Below are 20,640 nucleotides of genomic sequence, written 5' to 3'. Positions count from 1 at the left end.
TGATTTCATAATTGTTTAAATTCAATGTTAGTCTGTTTTAACCTGTAACAGAATTATCTTTTGGTAAAAAGAGAGAAGGAGACCTCTTTGCCTTAGAATATGATTTAAAGATACCGTACATTTAAAACCCAAGGGATACTTATTCCAGGGAAGTTTGAGAATGCATTTCAGAAACTTGAGTTTCGCATTTGGCTAGTAAATGGCTTGGCTAGAATGCAGTCAAATTAACAGATTTTGGAACAGAGCAACAGCTCACTCTATCAAAATTTGTATCTGAATGTATGATTTTGTGCCTGTAAATTTAAGGAAAAAAATACAATAAAATGGCAACGATCTGCTGGTAATGGGAGAAGGGAACTGCTCACGCCATAGCTTCTTTTGGATTGCTCTCCTGCGATGACACATCTTCTATTGCTCCTGGAGAAGGAATGGGTGGAAGGGGATGCTGATGTCGTTTGTGCGCCTTTGGTGCCGGTTGATCCTGAGTAACAGGAAATGCTGACTCTTGACTCTGCATATTGGCTTGGTTCTCTCCCAGGAACACTAATTCCGGCTCTGGGGGTTTCTGGTCCTGAAGCCCCTGTCCTAGAGAAGGCTGAGGCTCTAGAAACATCTGCAAACAAGGTGGTTTCTTGGATGGTAAGGTGGTTGCTGTCAGATGCAGTAGGTGCTTTTTGCTACTCTTTTTGACCTGTTGGAGGAAGAAACAGAATGTGGTCTCAGGCCTATGACAGATAAAACTCTTGTCTGCAAGTAAAAGCTTACTTCAAGGTTAATGGCTATATAAGATCCATACTTCACGTTCACCCAAGTGCCATTTCTGAACCATAAAGACAGGATTCTCGTGTGTGTGTGTGTGTGTGTGTGTGTGTGTGTGTGTGTGTTAGTAACCAAACACTTCCATCCGTGAAAATGTTTTACCAAGGACCAAAAACCAGGGAAATTAATTAATTGTACAAGCCAATCCAAGATTTCTACAGTTCATTTGCTTTTTACATTGCTTCACTCAGGCAAAGGACACCTGTTAGGTACTTTCTCATTCAAACACTCAACCAAAACAATGTAGGATACAATTTGAAAAACCATGGATTAGAATCTTCCCTTTGCAGGGAAAGAGTGGTAAATGATTATTCTTATGGTACTTTTAATCACATGGATTTCCATTTGTAACAGTATGTGGGAATGACCTTGGGAGACAGGAGGAAGAGCCAAAGCCTTGACCTGGGGGAGGGGGGGTCAAACTGGTGGCCCACAGGCTAGATGCGTCACATGCAGGCCACACCCACTCCAGCTCTGTGAAGGGAAAAAACATCGTGATATGTCACGTAATGTGACACTGCGAGTTTGAAAGCCATGGCCTGGACAATGGCCTGATAAACAGAAATTTGAGTTGGAAGGAAGAAGAGTGGTGAAAGCATCTCAGAAAGGATCTTCCCTAATTTTTTGGGAGAGTAAAAGTGAGGGATAGGAGGAGTACTTTCAGACTTGCAAGAATGTAAGCCTGCTATATACAGCTAATACTCCTGTTATGGTTCTTCTCTGGGTAATACAGGTAGGCCTCAACTTACAACCACAACTGGGTCCAACATTTATGTGGCTAAGTGAGAAATTTGTTTTGCGAGTTTTGCCCCATTTTACGACTTTTCTTGCCATATTTGTTAAGCGAATCACTGCAGCTGTTAAATTAGCAACACGGTTGCTAAATGAATCTGTTTTTCCCATTGACTTTGCTTATCAGGTCACAAAGGGGATCACGTGACCCTGGGACACTGCAACCGTTGTAAATATGAGTCAGTTGCCAATCATCCGTATATAAAATCACGTGGCCATGGAGATGCTGCAACAGCCGTTAAGTGTGAAAAAGGGCGTTGGTCCTTACCTGAGATGCCTCTTCTCATAGGGTGGAGGTAGCATCCAGACTGGGTTGACCTTCATCCACTCATTGCGAGGACTGAGCCTGACAGTTGTTGAAACCACACCCCTGTCGCTAGGCCAACCCCAGTTCCGACGAAGGATGTCAGACTCGATGCATCATCGCTTTCAGGAATCCAGCATGTCAAGGTATCAAGTATCCGGTGTAGAGATGTCTAAGGTAAAAGTCAGCCACAAAACCCTTATGCACTAAAATCGCAATGAGAACAATCCCAACAGAAGTCTTGAGCAAAGGAAGCAGTCCCGTCTTGGGAGGGGCTGGATGCTACCTCCACCCTATGAGAAGAGGTGTCTCAAGTAAGGACCAATGCCCTTTCTCCATAGTGGTGGAGGTAGCATCCAGACTGGGACATACCAAAGTAATTTTTGTCCCCCCCCAGGAGGGCTTATGACTTGTTCTGCAAAGTGCTTGTCTTGTGGACTGACTGTAGCACTCTTCAGACAAAGGCTACATCTGCAGATGCAAAGACGTCCAGCTTATAATTCTTGATGAAAATAGATAGGGTAAGCCAAGTCGCTGCCCTACAAATCTCTGCCAAGGAAGCTTGGGCCGCCTAGGCCGCAAGGTAGCAGTGCTCCTTGTAGAGTGTGTGGTCAATCTACCTGGAACTGGAACAGAGTGGGAATGATAAGCTGCAGCTATATGGCCCGCGACCATCTGCCTATGGTGGCGGACGAAACCTTCCTACCCAGGGATGTCGGCTGGAAGGATACAAAAAGAGACTCTGATGTACGAAAAGGTCGGGTTCTTTTCAAATAAATCTTTAGAGCCCTCCTCACGTCCAAGGTGTGCCACTTGTGTTCCAAAGGGGGAGAAGGCTGGGGGCAGAAATTGGGTAACACAAGTTTCTGAGCGCGGTGGAAGCAGGAACACACCTTGGGAATGAAGGAGGGATCCAGTTGTAACACTACACGGTCCTGATGGAACAAGCACAGATCTTCTCTTACCGAAAGCGCTTGCAGTTCTGAGATCCTTCTGGTGGAGTTGATGGCCACCAGAAAGGATACTTTCAAAGTTAACAACCTGAGACCTCCCGTAGTGGTTCGAATGGGGCTGTTGTAAGAGCATCAAGAACTCTGGGTAAATCCCATGGGGGATATCTGTGCACCGCCAGTGGCTTAAGGTTGGACGCTCCCTTAAGGAAACGACGTACCATGGCTGCTGGGACAGTGAAGAGGTACCCCCACAAGTCAATACGGAAGAAATATCTTCCAGTTGACATCAGATGGTGTTTGTGGCCAAACCCTTGTCCAAACTGTCCGGGAGGAACACCAAGACATGTGGGATAGTAACCCTAACGGAATACAAAGTCTTACCAGCACACCAGGAGTAAAAGGACCGCCAGGTGGCATCGTAGATACGTTCAGTTGAGGGACGCTGTGCGCCTGGATAGTCTGGATGACACTGGAGGAGTAGTTGTCCTCCCTCAAGACGCTCAGCTCAATCGCCAGGCAGTCAACTGGAACCATTGGGGATCGGGATGTTCTAGCAACCCCTGGGAGAGGGAGATCGGGTTTTGAGGGATCTTCCAGGGCCTGTCCACCGAAAGGCCTGCGTGGCCAGTGGGGGGCGACCAGGATCACCTCCGCCTTCTCTCCCAGTATCTTCTGGATGACGCGAGGCAGGAGAGGGAGTGGGGGGAACACATAAAGGAGACCTGGAGGCCACCTGCATCTCAGTGAATCCACCCCCTCTGAACGCTGCGCCGGGAACCGAGAGTAAAACCGTGGGAACTGAGTGTTGTGGGGGGTGGCAAAAAGATTGATCACCAGGATGCCAAACCTGTTCACAATGTCCCGGAAGATCGATGGGTGCAGACGACATTTGGCACTGTCTACAACCTCATAGCTGAGCCAGTCCGCCTATACATTCACCACCCCCGAAATGTGCTCCACGGAGAGAGACAGCAGATGCCTCTCGGCCCAAAGTCCCAACTGCATGGCTTCGTCCATCAGGGAACGCAATCTGGTCTCCCCTTGACGGTTTATATGCACCTTGGCCGACATATTGTCCGTCAGTATCAAGACCTGTTTGCCCGCCACTATGTCCTTGAAGTGGTGGAGGGCCAGGTGGACCGCTCGTAGTTCCAACCAGTTTATACTGTGAGTCCGGTCCACCTGGTCACACTGCCGGAGTCATCTTCCCCTGGAGGTGGGCCCCCCAGCCAAACAGGCTGGCATCCGTGGTAAGAGTCAACGAGTCCTGGTCGTTGAACAGATGGCCCCTAGTGATGGTGCTTGTGTTTCTTGCTTTTGGGATTGAGTATCCCTCTACTGCAATCCAGCTGCAATGCCCTGGAAAATTGCAGTTGCAATGATGTCCTGGAAATTTACCATGCAGAGGGGGTTTGGTTGATTAAAGCCTGATAAGGTAGATGGTATAGTTGAAGTAGATGGCATAGTATCCATCCTTTGCAAATTGGGAGGCGTGATGTGAATTGCAGGAGGTGCAGAGGAATTGATCTCCTGCGCTGGCCCCCAAATGCCAGAGACATCAATGGGAAAAAGAGGGTTAAGGGAAGCCTCCCTGCCCTGTCTGTCCCCAGGAGAGAGCTGCAAAGCCAGCTGCATTTGAGCAAGCTGTGGAGTATTAGTAGAATGCAAGGAAGGAGCCGCCTTAGATGCAGCCTTTTTTGAATATGCTCCAAGGCTTTCTCCTTCTGTTTCTCATAACAAGAAGCAGGTTTACCAGACTTTTTAGACTTGCTAGATTTGGCTGAAGGCTTTGAAGTCTTCTTATGCCCCTTTGCAGTGTCAGAAGGATTAGAAGTTGAAGGTCTGGAGGGTGATTGGGAGCCTCCATGCCCTTCCATGCTCTCACTTTCACCAGGGGTGTTATTTTAGTGTCCGATGGTTTGACAGAACTGGCGGCTGCCATTTTGAATTGGAAGGCAAAGGCGCAGAAATACAAAAATGGCACTTCATGCCTTTTTTCAACTGTTCGGGACTGCTGACTGGCAAGGTGACTCGCTAAAGGACGTGCTGCTCCACACAGTGAAATTCACGCCTTGAAGGCTCGGGTCGCTCCGCGGCAGCATAAAGGATCTCAGCAGTAGATTGAACAGTTAAAGCTACCGTGGTTCGCCACTCGACTGCAAGCAGGAGCGGCCGAGTGTTTCCCTGAGCCCGACTGCTGATTAGAGCGCGCAGGGCAGGCAAAGGGTCTGGGCGCAATCAGAAGGATCAGACGGCGAAGCCAGAGAAGCGCAGTGGTGGCAGATTTTAAAACGGCGAACTTCGCAGCCACCAGAGCTAATCAAGCCGCATTTATATTTCAAGTCAGCAAAATAAGTCCCCAAGGGGGCTTACAGGCACAGACCCACAAGGCTCCTGCTCCTAAAAGGGGCTTAAGCCATCCAGGGTCGCTCCCAGCATGATGTTATCCCTTCATTCAATGTACTCACAAAGCCAATACCTCAATTTTTCTTTTCAGTCAAGAACAAAGCGATGATGCATCCGTCCTCATTGAGGGACTGAGTCGGAACTGGGCTTTGCCTAGTGACAGGGGCATGGTTTCAACAACTGTCAGGCTCAGACCTTGCAATGAGTGGATGAAGGTCAACCCAGTCTGGATGCTACCTCCACCACTATGGAGAAATGGTAATTGCCCTTTTTTCAGTGCCGTTGTAACTTTGAACGATCACTAAGTGAACTGATGTAAGTTGAGGACTACCTGTATCACAAGACTAATATCCATGGTGAATTGGAGGCTACTAAAATTGTTAATGATCCAGAGAACACAACTAATTTACCACTTGAACAGGACATCTTTGGCATGTACTTTTTGGAGTACTTTTCATCAAATAGCTTTCCAAATTGCTCATTAGTTAATTTCTTGCCAAACAAGTAAACCAATCATGCTGATGGCTTTCCACCTCTTCTGCCTTATCATATTTTGCCAGCTGGCAACCAAACTACCAATCTAGATATCACAATGCTCTGGCTTGTGAAGATTGTATACACTCACCCTCGGAGGACTTCCTTCAGTAGGTGAGAAGAGTGCTGAGGGCAGAGGCTGCAAGAGGAGATAAGAGGCAGAGGAGACAGTTAAACTTACAGTAATATACTACTAGTACTGCTACTATATAATGTAATAAATAAATAGATTATATAGTTTAGGAAGTTAACTAATAGATAGAATAGAAAATCCTGCATCCTTCGAATCACCTCAACAATAGACTTTCCAACAAAACTTATTAAGCACGATGTGAGCTCAGCTTCCCACATAAGAAGACAAGGATTACAGATGATCACAGAAAAGGATCATCTTGTACAAGTGGAGAAAGCTCACCAGTAATCACAGATCAACTACAGGTAGTCCTCAACTTAAAACCATTCATTTAAAAGCTACTTACAATGGAAATTCTGGTCCAAATGTAATCATAAATCAAGGATTATCTGTATATCTCAGATTATATTGTCTCACAAAGTAATTATGAGGATAAAATAAAAGAAGGGCCAGGAATAAACAAAATAAACATAAATAAAGAAATCTACTTTGGAAAAATAAACAACAAAAAATACTTTAAAACCTAGAATTAATTGGAAGGTGGCAGCAAGACAAAACCTTTGCAATATGACTCGGAACAAAATTCACTGCAACCAATCAGGCTATCACAGCCAGTGTTACCTATAATAATACCTCTGTGTTTGGCTCAACAAAGATTCCGCTCTTGTAATCAAAATCAGTCAGATCCCGTGAGCATCCCAGCAACCTTAACAGCTCCACTCTGCTGCGGATCTTCTCTCCTCTGGGGCTATAAGAGAAAGTGAAGCTATTATTAGAAACTTTCAGGAAAAAAATTCAATGAAAATAAAAGCACCATCTTATATCAAATTTCCATTTTCTGCTGCTGCCTCCTTATTCTATTACAAGACCAGCGTGGATGCTAAAAATAAATCATGTTCTTTGTTAGTATATGTAATTTCAGGCTGTATGGGAAGAAGGTCACATTGTATATTAGCAACAGTAGCCAAGAGTTTTGTCTTATTGTTCCCAGAGAAATAATATTAGGAACCATCTGATAACTTAACCTATTTTCAAAATTCATTTGATCTTCCAAAAACATCTCCTATCCTCGCAGCCTCTAAGAATCTTTAGTTGCTTAAGAGCACAGGAGATATAGTAGGGGGGAAACCCTCAAAATTATAGACTATTTCTCTATGCCCACCTCTTCTGCTCCCCACCAATCCCTGGCTGGAAATCACTTATTTGGTCTTCGTATCCAATTATATCTAGCTGACTGCGTTTGGGAACAGAAGCTGAGTTGGGTTGGTTGATTGGTACATGGATGGGGGATCAAGAAGTACAATGGATGGAGATTAGACTGGGAGATTAGAAGGTATCCCCATACTGTTTCTAGAGAGCTCGACATGTTCATAAAGTGTTTAGGAGGCAAGATAAACTTAAAGGAATGCATAGCTTTAATATAATGGGTAAATATTTCCCCCTTGGCTCTATCTTTATATAGTTATTTTTCTCAGTAGTGATGATGGACATAAAAGTAGAAGAGAGTTTATTTCTAAGTTAGTTGGGTTTTTTTACCACTGACTCTGTAGTACAGGAGTGTCCAACTGGTGACTCACCGGCTGGATGTGTCAAACGCAGGCCATGCCCACCCCAGCTCTGCAAAGGGGGAAAATGTCATGATACGTCACGTGACAACAACATGACACCACCCGTGCTTTAGTAGGCGAAGCTGATACTTAGGCTGTATCACTGAATGCCAAGAACCAGGATAAATTGATCATTAGGCAAATTAACATATTCTTCATTATGTTCTATGTGGACTTCCAAAGGAAGAAATGGCAGGCTTAAGATGGCTCCTGAAAAATGGACTGTGGTAAGCAACAAAGAGCTTGTGAGTAGACTGGGTCTTTGAAACTCTCTAGGCAAATAGAGGATGAGAAATCACCCACAAGTGCTCCAGACAGTTGCTCTCCCAAGGAGACTGCAAGACAGTGGTCTCTGGCAGGTTTTGAGCATTGGGAAATGAGAGAATATCCATTTTGCTCAAACCCTGGTCAGCACTTTTAAAAGGAGGCTAAGTTTGCATAATTCTTTTTCTAATCATACTCAGAAATTTAGCTTTTTATCTATTTTTCACCTATTAGAAACCTCTGGATTGAAGTCTGAAAACACCAAGTGAATCTGCCTTTAATATTTAATGTATATTAGAAGTAAATGTATACCTACTTGCATATTTGCATTAGATAAGTATGTATAAAATCAAAACTGATTACCATTATAAGAATACATTATATTTTGTTTCCTTTTTGGTTGTATTTTTTCCCCCTTTAAAAGCACTGTTATGCATTTCTCCTTTGAGGATGGGGATGATTAATGTTGTGTTTTGTTTCTTTTTTCTGCTATTATTTTAAAATAAATAAATAAATCCCTTCCTGGAAAAGTGTACTTATTTTGAATTTTTTCTAAGATAAACAATTTTAAAACTTGGACACTAGAGGGAACAGAAGATTTTAATGAAAGAATATATAAATCTGATTAACAGCTACTGAAAGATGCAAAATATTATAATATATTGGAAATACTGAAGGATACTTTTGAAAAATGAGATCAAAAGTTAATATCAACAATATCAAAAACTATGTTGGGTTCTATGGATAAACTATTGTATGACAAAAAGATGTTTTGGAAAAAACGTTTTACCTGACAAGGCAGTGAAAGGGGATCTACAAATGACAGGCTACATGAATGACCTGGAAAAAGATGTTTGTTTGGACATACAAAAGAAATTGGTTGATTTTTTTTAATCAAAAGGCAATTATAAAAAACTGTGAATGATCTGGATAATTATTTTACATTGGATTTACAAAAAAGGCTTTGTTAAAGCTGGGGTGACTCTTGAGGTAAAAATAATCAAAGTAAATCAAGTTCTGTGATATACTTTGAATGGACTAAAGATTATCACTGTTAGACATACGAAGAAATATAAAGTTTTTATTTCATTAAAATTAACATAGACATGTTATTTTTGGCAATATTTAATTAACTGTTGCTGACAGCAAAACTGACAAGAAATGTTTTCTTTGTTTACAGATTTTTATACTTAAGATAAAAGTTGGATGGGACTTCTGCATACAGTTTTCTTCTTCACTATATTCTTACTTTTCTTTCTATTCTTTTCTTTTTTTCTTTATACTTTTTACACTTTTTTTACTCTTCTTTTAGTTTGCGTTAACCTTTACTATTGCAATTATATCCTTTAATAAAAATATTTTTTTAAAATTGTGCTATACTTCTGCCTTTAACATGCCTGGCGTTCTTTGCACATATAGCATATAATAATTATAATGGAACTTCAGTAGAATACATGCAATCTCTCAATAATCATTAGAACAATTCTATAGGTAAGCGTATCTGTCATACAGAGTAGGGAAACAAGGTAGAATAATAACTATCAAGGGGCAATCTAGTACATTCTAAGTCAAAAAAGTAGAGGAGTTTAAGCTTGCTGACGCAATATTGTCCATTCCAATTCAATTCAATTTATTTGATTTCTAGACCGCCCCCTCTCCCCAAAGGGACTCGGGGTGGCCAAAGGGACTGCTTGTAGAATTTCTGGAAATCTCACATATATGACAACCTTAGATGAAGTAGAAAAAACAAGCAAGATCAACAATTCATAGCAACAACTGACAATGGTATTTCATTGAATGAAGTAAACAAATGTTTGGAAACAGACCAGATGACAATTGTTGCCGTGGTTACATTGAGCAACCATGAAACTCCAGAATGTTTCTTACTCTCAAAGGTTTCCAAATAAATGTTTTAGAAATGATTGAACGCTTTTGCCTATGGATAAGAAACTGATACCAGCATCCTTTTTCCAATATGATCCCAAACAGAATTACCTTATATAATAAGTGTCTGTATGGCCATTTCTTGTTCCACTTTTGCGCAAGGATTCACGACGCTTCCAGCCAGGTCCCAAGGAGGGACAATCCACCCAGCCGTCTGTCATGTTTTCTGCTGGGATGGAAAAATCATTGAAAAGGCCCTAAAAAGATAAGGAAATGGAAGGGTCATAATAATGGCATTGAAGGGGAACTACACAATAAACATTTATGGATATGCAAATTATAGAGGGAGGAGGGGGGAAGAGGTGGAGCAGCAACACCAAGAAGGAGAACAAGAAGGCAAAGAAGAAGGCAAGGAGAAAGTGGAGGAGGAGAAGGTGGTGGAGAAGGAGGTGGTGGTGGTGGTGGTGGTGGTGGTGGTGGTGGTGGAGGAGGAGGAGGAGGAGGAGGAGGAGGAGGAGGAGGAGGAGGAGGAGAAGAAGAAGAAGAAGAAGAAGAAGAAGAAGAAGAAGAAGAAGATTAATATTAATTAATTTTGCAATATTAATATTAATGCAATATCAGGGATTTTCAATTCAATTGTATAGAATGCAAAAGACGTGTGTTTATGTTTTATTTTTATAGTTATAATGTACACTGAAGATGGCATTTAATTTCATTGTATGAAGTGCAATGACAATAAAGTAACCTAAACTAAACTAAAAAGTTCTTCTTCTTCTATGGATACCCCTTTGTTGTGGGGGGTGACCCTTCTGGTAGAATATACTATATAGCATTCATCAGAGCATCTCAAGATGAGTCTGGAAGCTGCAATTGTATGTAAAAAACTGAATAAGTGTTTTCACCAAACACAGCCTTTTTCTAGGCTGTTCCCTGAAGTCTTGATCTAGCTATCCTTCACAAGTTCAGATCCAACCTGTAACCATATCTGCTACCTTTTGTATTTCTCCTCCTTGGTGTTCCTGATATTGGGCAGTTTGTTCAAACGGTTTACAATTGCAGATTTACGATAACACCGGTCTTCGTTGATTCTAGGTCTTGGCTATCTCCAGCTCCCACCACATCTGACATTTAACATGACTTTTCTTGGAATCTTCCTGTTTCTGGCTAGGCTTCCTGACCTCTTTCTTGGAAGATGCCATTCTAGGAACTTATTCCTTATCTCATCTCTATGCATGTGATTGCCTATCTATTAAGGCCAGATGAAAGAGGCCACCAAACAAAAAAAGGGTCTCTAAATTTAAAGACAAGAGTGAGGGAGATCTTTAATGAAAGTTTAAATGTCTCAATATATTAATCATAAGGAATATGTGTAACAACTGTAACAGAAAGTTGCAAAACAATGCAAATAAACAATCATATTGTTCATTAAAAGGAGAAAGCTGCGCATTGAATAAGCTGTCAGAATCTATTTATCATACTGTTCACCATTCTAGGAGGACTCAAGCATATTTTTGCTCCTAAAACACACAATGGTCAAGTCAGCTTACCTAGCATTTCATTTCAAATCTTTATGGATTCAAGTTGACAGAAGTGAAAGAAGAAAGCTTGGGAAAACCTAGGTTGAAGGAGGAGTCCCATTTGAATCCTAAATATTTCTGTTAATAGTCACTTTATAGAGAAATCATCCAGTGAATAGGTTCAAGCAGCATTTTCCAAATAAATGAAACAGAAACAGATTTCTCATCTCTTCTCAGTCCTTCTACCACAATCAATATATCAGATAATCTGCAGTCTCACTTAAAAGGAGCTAAATTTCAATGTGTAATGTATTACTGAGAGTTATTCCTGATCACTGGCATCCCTTGTTTTATACTGTGCTCACTCTTGAGTTCCACCAAATATTGTTCCAAAGATTTTTCGGTTGCTTCCATAATGATAAAAACTAGATTTGTGATCATTTCTCCATGAAAATTCTTGACTGATGATTGGACTTGACCAAGAGATTAACTACAACAGAGGTGTTAAACTCGCAGTGTTATGGCAGCATCACCTGACGTATTTCAACTTTTTCCTCTTTGCTAAACAGGTGTGACACATCCGGCTCATGGGCTCTGGGTTTTACACCCCCTGAACTACAATAATCTGAATGCAGCTCTGACAGCGGCATACAGATCTAGTAGAAAACAACAGGATTATTATTCAATGGCCATAAAACGTTCCTGTCAGGCAATAGTGGCTAGAAGATTCTAGCCTAATTTGATAGACTTATTTGAACAGAAGAGGAAGAATACAGATATTATGAATACCAGGGTGGATTTCATTTAAATCAAGTTGATTTAAATCACAATTTAAATCACTAGTAAAAAGGCTTCATTTAAATCATCTTGATTTAAATCATAATTTTTAAAGAATAACTGTTATCTGTCCCTCAGCAGCTCCTCCTCTGACCCACTTTTGACTCACTAATAGTCCCAATATTGTAGAATACACAGCCTCATGCTACATAACTAAGCTCCATTTCATGCTGAATAAACTATTAATGTATCATAAATAGAAAGCTATCTTTAGATAGATTTTTACTCCAAAGGCATTTTATTAAAATAAATTTGATAAAAAATTTAAAAATCCAATTTAAATTTAAAAAAATCATTATATATCATTTCGATGAGGTCACACTCGTCATCTTCAGGCTGGTGCCTTTGGCTTCGTGCTTGTCCGAGCAAAGTGTGATCGGAACTGCCGTGTTTCTATAAATATGGGTGGGGCTGTGTGGAATGTTGGCTTTGTTGCTTTAAACGGATTGGTTGGCTGTGTTGTCACATCTTGATTGGTTGATGGAATTGATATTTGGTGAGGTTGATTGGTGATGGTGTCCCGTGTTGTTCTGGGTCCTGTGTCGGTTTTTGTGGCTGGGAATCGTTTATTGACTAGGGCTAGTTTCCAGATGCCTGGTAGGCAGGAGGTATCATCAGCCCTCCTCCCTTACATCAAAGGCACCACAGATAAAATCAGCAAACACAATATCAAGACAGCCTTCGGCACTGACCAAAAAATATCCAACATTTTAAGAAACCCCAAAGACAAGATCCAGCTAGAAAACCAAGGAGTCTATGAAATACCATCCAAAATCTGCCCAGCCACATACATTGGACAAACTAATAGGAGAATAAATGCACGCACCGCAGAACAAAAGAACGCAGTCAGAAAAGAAGAAAAAACTTCCTCCCTTTTCCAGCACCTTAAAGCAACAGGACATGAAATTGATTTTGAAGGAACTAAATTACTCTTCAAAACTGAACATTTCAACAAGAGAATAATTATGGAAGCTTTCGAAATAGAGAAACACCCCCACAACACGAATAAACATGATGATACCTCCCACCTACCAGGCACCTAGCCCTAATCAATAAACAAGTCCCAGCCACAAAAACCAACACAGGACCCAGAACAACACAGGATTCCATTCATAGCCTGATTGCTTTAAACCATAAAGACTCTTTTTAACTTCCAGCAATTAGTGTTGCTATCAGTGTTTAACCCTAAAGGTTTCTTTAAATATATAGTATGTTGCAACAGTGCATGGAGATATGCCGTTTCGACATCTAAATGATTCACTACATATCCATGCTTAGCTGCCCAAACTAATGATGCACGTAATGTTGTAGCCCTTAAACTGAATGGGGCTCTGCATGGCTGGAGGGGAGTTTCGCAGCGGCTTTTCCTCTCCCCGCTCGCGCGAAGGGCATCTGCGCTGCTGGCGCCGTCCGCCGCTTGGTTTTTTTTTTCAAAGCACGGAGGATGGATGCCGCTCTGGAAGTACGCTCTATGGTTGTACAATCCACAACCATAGAGCGTACTTCCAGAGCGGCATCCATCCTCCGTGCTTTGAAAAAAAAAACCAAGCGGCGGACGGCGCCAGCAGCGCAGATGCCCTTCGCGCGAGCGGGGAGAGGAAAAGCCGCTGCGAAACTCCCCTCCAGCCATGCAGAGCCCCATTCACTCACCTAGGGGCATTCCGAAGGCACCGAGCCACGGGACGCGGAGGGTGGTGAACAGGCGCTCGCGTTGCTTGGTGCCTTCCGGGTACTGCTAGGTCGGTCAGCGGCGCTGTACCTGGTTGGAAAGGGGGGTTGCCGGGCGGCTGCTCATAAGCTTGGTCACCTCATGGCTGCTGCGTTGCTGCTGCGACAGCGCAACACAGCCATTCGACCCTGAGGCTGTGCCCGGCTCTTCAGGAGCCCGCTCGCAAGAGAGCAGCTGCCCAGCAACCCCCCCTTCTTCAGCTGGGCACAGCGCCGCTGACTGACCTAGCGGTACCCCGAAAGCACCAAGCAACGCAAGCGCCTTTGCCCCCACCTCATTCCCGTGGCTTGGTGCCTTCGGGATACCGCTAGGTCGGCGAGCGGTGCTCTGCCTGGTCGGAGGGGGGGGATTGTCCAGAGGGTTTATTTTCGAGGGTGGGCTTATATTTTTGCGCACGCGAAAAATGTCGCAAGGGTTTAGTTTCAGGACATGGTGTATTTTCGGGGAAACACGGTAGATGCAAATACCTCATCATAGTCATTGGCTGACTGATCAGAACCTTGTGAATCTGGCTTTATGGGTAACAGTCCCATCTACACTTGTTTTAATCTTGTAAATCCATTTACATCCTATGGCATGTTTACCTGGGGGTAACCTTACATTTTCATATACCTCCAACTCTTGTAAGGATTTCAGTTCTCTGTTCATTGCTGTTTTCCAAATTGTCTGCTCCTCCTTAGGATAGGTGGATACGTAGTTCATGATACGTAGCAGGAACTTTATCTACTTGACACACTATACTAGCTTGATATCTGTCAGGTGGTTGTGTTACACGGGTTGAACATCTAGGCAACTCAGGGCTCACCAGTGGACTCTCCTGTTGCATCTCCTCCCGTTCTTCTAACTCCTCCTGACTCTGCACTTCCTCTTTAATTGCTATAGCTGGTTTTTCTATGTCATCACTAGGGAATACCTGGGTGTCAATAACTACCTCATTGTTATGTTCCAATTTATCCCACCCAACGGATTCAATAAATCGAGCACTAGCGCTACAGTATACTTTAGTCATGCCTTTTTCCCAAAACCTAAACAATCTATGGTAGGCCTTGTAACCTACGAAATATAACTGTCAAGCTCTATGTTGTCCCTTCAGTCTTACTTGTGAGGGAATATGCACCCATGCCAGAGCTCCAAATGTGTGAAGATAGCTTAAATCAGGTTTTCTGCCATGCCAATGAGTGAATGGCAATTCACCAGTTGTTGTTTTTACCACATTATTTAAAACATGGTTACTACAGATCATAGCTTCACCCCACAGTGTTTCAGGCAATCCTGAATCAACTAACATAGTTCGAGTCATGGCTTGTAATGTTTGCCCCCTTCGTTCTATAAACGAGTTATGTTGTGGCCTATAAGGAGCAGAACGTTTATGCTCAATACCAGCTGATCTCAACATTGTTTGAAATTTACAGATTGTAAACTCAGTTCTGTTATCGGTTACAACAGTAATCACCTTAGATTTCATTTTTCTTTCAACATATCTTAGCCAATTAAAGAAATGTTGAAACTTTTCTGTTTTGTTTTTCAGTAAATAGCAGAAACAATATCTTGAATAATGATCCATGATACTCTAAACATAACAGGCACCTCTCAAACTGGGTTTCATAAGTCCAATTAGATCAGCAAAAACAACTTCCAGAGGTTCCCTTGTTTTAAAACCATTCCGTCTGTTTGCTGGAGTAACCTTGCTTTTCTCCTGACTACACACATTACAATTTAAGTATTTCCTGCAAGATTTTAATTTTACTCCTTCTGACAATTTAACAGTTTGTTGCAGCATCTTGAAATTAAAGTGCCCCATATGCCTATGTAATAAATGTATGCATTCATCATGTGGTTTCACATTATCACTAGCGGAACTGCAAAAAACTGTGCTACTCAGAACATCATACATTTTAAGAAGATACTTGCTTGATACCTAGGATACTGGCAGCAACTTGCATCAGCGATCAGCGCCAGTCAATAATATTTGTGATACATTTTTAAATGTTTGATTGAGTGAGTTTCATGTTTAATGAATAAAGTATAATAATAATAATAATATTGTGGAGGAAAAAATCAATAGTTGCATCTATAGTAATAGGAACGCTTGGAGCAATACCTAAAAGGTTGCCTAGATACATGGAATTTTTGAACTTATTAGACCTGAATAATCTGACTTCAAAAAAAAACCACCTTACTTAGAACTGCCTATATACTCAGATGTTAATTTTAGGTCCTTGGTTAGGACTTGAACTGTTAAGTTTTTACCAGTCCCAGACTGTAAATCAAATTGAAGATTAAATCAATAACAATAATAGCAGCAGCAGCAACAACAACAACAATAATAAATTAACAATGACATTTCGTCTTTCAGTTCTTTAAAACAATTCCATTTTTTAAACTTACAGAAAGCAAATAATATGGTGGCCAATCTGTTTTAAAGTGGGGTGTGCTCTATACCAAAGCTGCCCTGATTGAAAAGCAAATGCTTCTGAGTTCAGCCCTTCTCATCTTGTATAATACAAGATAAATAATCTACATAAGCTGCCCCCATATAACACAATAGTCATCCATATTTTAGCATAGTACACTGCATGGTAAGTTTATGCTTCAGTAAGAAATGCAAACAACCAGCTAGGATGACATTACCATGGATGTTAATCATAAAAAGTCAAAGGGATGTGGCCTTCAGCCACTACCTAGTTAATATTAAACTTAGCATTAGGAACATACATTGTACAATCAATACAGAAATATAACTCATATTATTCTTTCCAATCTAACAGAAATTTGGAAAGAAATTATGTAGAAAGGCTTGGGATTCTTTCAATCGGTCTCTGTCTGTTTAGCACAACTCCAAAATCAAAACAAAGCAAATGTGGTGTTGGGAGGGAGCACTGAAAGTGTTTTTAAAAATCACAAGATTCAGTTAGGGGCTGTGAGAAAAAAAATCCAAATCCAGGGGGGAAAAAATCCAATGCATCCCAAAGGCATAGGCAGTTGGGAATGGCTTAGCATGTTGCTTACTTCTCTGTTCTAAACCCACACACCCCTATTTTCTTTCCTGGTCATGTTGTTGCAGCGCACACCAACATCTGAACTGTCCTGGTTTTGTTCAGGACAGGAGTTTTATACCCATCTAAGGTGGGGGTGTTTACGCAGGTATTACTTCATCAGCACAAGAGGAGTATACATTTCATATTTGTCAAGATTCAAAAATACATTTTGGAAACTTACAGAAAGAGAAGTGAAAAAGTTAAAATCAGCAACTGTAAATGCTATACTCTTAACGGCCGTTTCTATCCTACACAAACAACATGTGTTTCCTGTGCCCGTCCCTTGAAGCAGCTTGCAACACATGTTCCAGTAAAATTTGTAACAGTTATTAAGAAAGAGGTATCAAAAGTTAATTAATACGCTGGTTTGAGTTTTCTGTTATTGCTAGCTTAAGTGGAGTCTAGGGGCTCCTATACCCAATGGTCAACTAGCTAATAATGGTTCGGTTTCCTCCTGCTGCCTCATTCCCCCCTTTTGAAACTGGACCCCAATCCAAGGATTAATGTGTAATTTCATACACTACCTCAGACTCAGGTTCTTCCGGATGGATCAAAGTAACATACTCGCCGGCCTCCTCGCATAGTGCCATGGCTTTCGCAGTCGCCTTTTGCTCAACGAGGAGGGACATGCTGTTACTGATTGTCCTCACAAACATGGGGAGAATGCAAGGGAGGGGGAATGAGGCGGAGTCCACAAGGTGAGGCAAGTGGCTTGCAACTGCAGGGGCCGGAAAGCCACAGCCCAAGCGGTGCGATCGGCCCTATTGTTGCCTAGTTCCGTGTCTGTGGCTCCCTTCTGGTGTCCTCGCACATGCATGATCGCTACTTCCTTGGGGGCCCACACACTGTCCAAGAGCCTCAAAATTTACGGACCATACTTAATGTCCTTTCCACCTGCAGTTATGAGTCCCCGTTCCTTGTAAAGAGCCCCATGGACTTGCACTGTGAGGAATGCATATTTGGAGTCCGTATAAATATTAACTCTAAGGCCTCGCGATAACTCAAGGGCCCGCGTGAGAGCGTGTAACTTGGCGAGCTGGGCACTTGTGCCTGGAGGGAGGGGTTCGGCTTCCCATAGGCCGCTTTCCGTATTCCCTCATGTAGAAAACTAGTGCCATCCATGTAGAGAGCTGCATCGGGGCGGGGGAGTGGTTCAGCCTTCAAATCTGGGCGGCTGGCATAAGTGTCGGCAATTGTCTGCAAACAATCATGTGTGGTGTGTACGTCGGGTTCCGGCAACAAGGTGGCGGGGTTGAGCGACTGGGACTGGACCAGTTTGATTAAGGGGTTGTGGGTGATCAGGCCCTGATACTTGAGCATTCTGGGATTGGTGAGCCGTTGATGGCCTTTCCGATCCAGGACGGCTTTGAGGGCGTGTGGAGTGTAGATGTCCAGTTCCTGGCCGAATGTCAACTTGTTGGCCTCTTGGGTAAGTAGTGCCGTGCCAGCCACTGCTTTAAGGCAGGCAGGCCATCCTTTCGCTACCGGGTTTCGCAACTGTTTTGACAGATTTGCCACTGGGCGGTGCCAATTCCCAAACTTCTGGGTCAATACCCCCACGGCCATATTGTGTTTTGTATCCACAAACAAATGAAACGGTTTGTCCAAATCAGGGAGGCCCAAGCTAGGGGCCTGAGTGAGAGATTGCTTGAGCTTCAGGAAGCTAGCTTGTTCCTCTTTTCCCCATTACATGGACTTCTTCTCCTGACCCCTAGTGGCTTCATATAAGGGCTTGGCCAGTAGAGCAAAGTTGGGGATCCAAATGCGGCAGAAGCCAGCTGCTCCCAGGAACCCTCTAAGTTCCTTCCGGTTCTTGGGGACAGGCAGTTGGCATATGGCCTCCTTCCTCTCATGACCCAGCGTTCTTTGTCCTTGTTGTATATCATACCCCAAATATCTAACCTCTGACCGGACTAACTGAGCCTTTTTTCTAGAAGCCTTGTATCCCTTTTCCTGGAGGAGATGCAATAAAGCAGAGGTATTTCGATGGCAATCTTCCCGGGTGTGCCCGGTAACCAACAAGTCACCCACATATTGAAGCACCACATCAGGCCGGGGGATTTCCAACAGTTCCAAATCGGTGCCTAGGGTGGCGCCAAACAGAGTAGGGGAGTTCTTAAAGCCCTGTGGGAGCTAGGTCCAGGTGTACTGTTGTTTACGGCCAGTAATAGGACTCTCCCACTCAAATGCAAACAAATGACGACTCTTTTGGTGTATGGGGATGGAGAAGAAAGCATCCTTAAGGTCAATGACGGAAAACCACTTAGCTGTCGGTGGAATTAGGCCCAGTGAAATATAAGGGTTAGGTACAGTTGGATGAATTGTGACTGTGGCGGCATTCACAGGGCGCAGGTCTTGGGCCATCCTGAAATGGCCTTCTCCCTTTGGAATAGGTAGGATTTGCGTATTCCATTTGGAGTCCGTGGGGACTAGGATGTGATGGTCTAAGTATAGGTCGATTACTTCCTGGATAGAGGCGACAATAGGCCGGGGATATGCTGTTTGGCGAATCCGGACGGGAAGTCTCATCGGGAGTTCCTCAACAATGGTGGATGATGGGCTGCAAACCCGGGTGGATTGTCTTCCGCCCATACTCTCGGAACTCTAAATTCCTGCCATTTTTCCCCTGGGTCTTCTATGATTGACATGATTCTCCAGGCCTCTTCCCTGGGTACTTCTAAGTTAACTTTGCCATACTTCAGATTCATCTCACCACTTTCATTAAAGAAAATCTGCGCGCTCAGTTTGCATAGTAAGTCTCGGCCCAACAGCAGGATCGGGCACTCAAGCAAATATACAAACTGGTGAGTAATGGAATGTCCTCCAGTTGTGCAGAGTAAAGATTGCAATAGAGAGCGCTTTTGGGGGTCCCCCGTAGCCCCTTGGATATTTTTGGATTGGATGGACAGGGGGCCAAGGGGTTGAGTTAAAACTGAACGGGTAGCCCCTGTGTCCACTAGGAAGGGAATACTTTTGCCTCCGATTTTGATGCGGACCATAGGTTCTGGGAGGCCTAAAGAATCCGGTCAGCTTCAGTCCCCTTCCTCTATGTCTGTTAGTCTCATCAGCGCGGCTCGAGGAAATGGCCTTCTTCCGTTACCCCGTCCCCTCATGCTTGGGCGTCTACGAGGGTCTCTGGAGGGCCCTGGGCGACTGGGTCCTCTCTTGAGCCCCCTTCCATCCCTCATCCTCTGGGGGTATTCTTCCTTTCAATGTCCATGTTGGTGGCAATAAGTGCATTGATTGCACCCTCCAGTTCTCTTCCCCGCGTTCTACCCTCCCCTGTGGGCATCGTCATTATGGCGGCTGCTAAGAGTTCGGCCTTCTTCTGCATCTTCAGGTCCTTTTTCTTCTCCTCCACTGCCTCCCTATTTACAAATGTTTTCCGGGCTACCTCCACCAGTTCACTCATGGGCTTTCCCAGTGCCCCTTCCAATTTTTGCAGCTTCCGGTGAATATCCGGAGCACTTTGGGAGATGAATGCCATGGCGAGCATCTGAGCATTCTCAGGCATAGTTGGGTCTATAGGTGTATATATCTGGTATGCCTCGATAAGCCTGGCATAGAAAGCCTCGGGCTCTTGGAGGACTAGGGAGGGTTTGGACATGTTTGCAGTTGGTTTTCCTGCTACCCGGGCTGCCCTTACTACCAATTGCTGGAATTTGCGAAGGAGGGCCATCTGGTGGGCATCATAAGGATCCCTGTTCGGGTCCTGAAAGGGGAAACGCGCCGCCACAAAATCGCCCAATTTTGACCGGGCGGGGTGTCTGGCTTCAGAATCTGAGAGACTGCTATTCTAATCTTCTCCCTCTCCTCAGGGTTG

At 43.3% G+C, this 20,640-nt stretch overlaps 1 protein-coding gene across 11 annotated transcripts in view; it reads right to left on the bottom strand.

Moving 5' to 3' along the window:
* The window catches only part of LOC309384358 (methyl-CpG-binding domain protein 1-like), a 76,618-nt gene that overhangs the window by 42,577 nt on the left and 13,401 nt on the right, over nucleotides 1–20,640 (bottom strand). For all 11 annotated transcript variants that reach the window (XM_081937770.1, XM_081937776.1, XM_081937775.1 and 8 more), the window contains exons 2-5: nucleotides 9,808–9,953; nucleotides 6,575–6,689; nucleotides 5,900–5,947; nucleotides 366–691 (exon numbers count right to left, since the gene is read on the bottom strand). In XM_081937770.1, the coding sequence (XP_081793896.1) occupies nucleotides 366–691; nucleotides 5,900–5,947; nucleotides 6,575–6,689; nucleotides 9,808–9,917 (599 nt within the window). In that variant the 5' untranslated portion in view covers nucleotides 9,918–9,953. The remainder of the gene's footprint in view (nucleotides 1–365; nucleotides 692–5,899; nucleotides 5,948–6,574; nucleotides 6,690–9,807; nucleotides 9,954–20,640) is intronic.

Source organism: Natrix helvetica, assembly GCF_964273705.1.
Source record: "Natrix helvetica genome assembly, chromosome: 1".
Classification (NCBI taxonomy): Eukaryota; Metazoa; Chordata; class Lepidosauria; order Squamata; family Natricidae; genus Natrix; species Natrix helvetica.
This window is presented reverse-complemented; position numbering and strand designations above follow the sequence as displayed.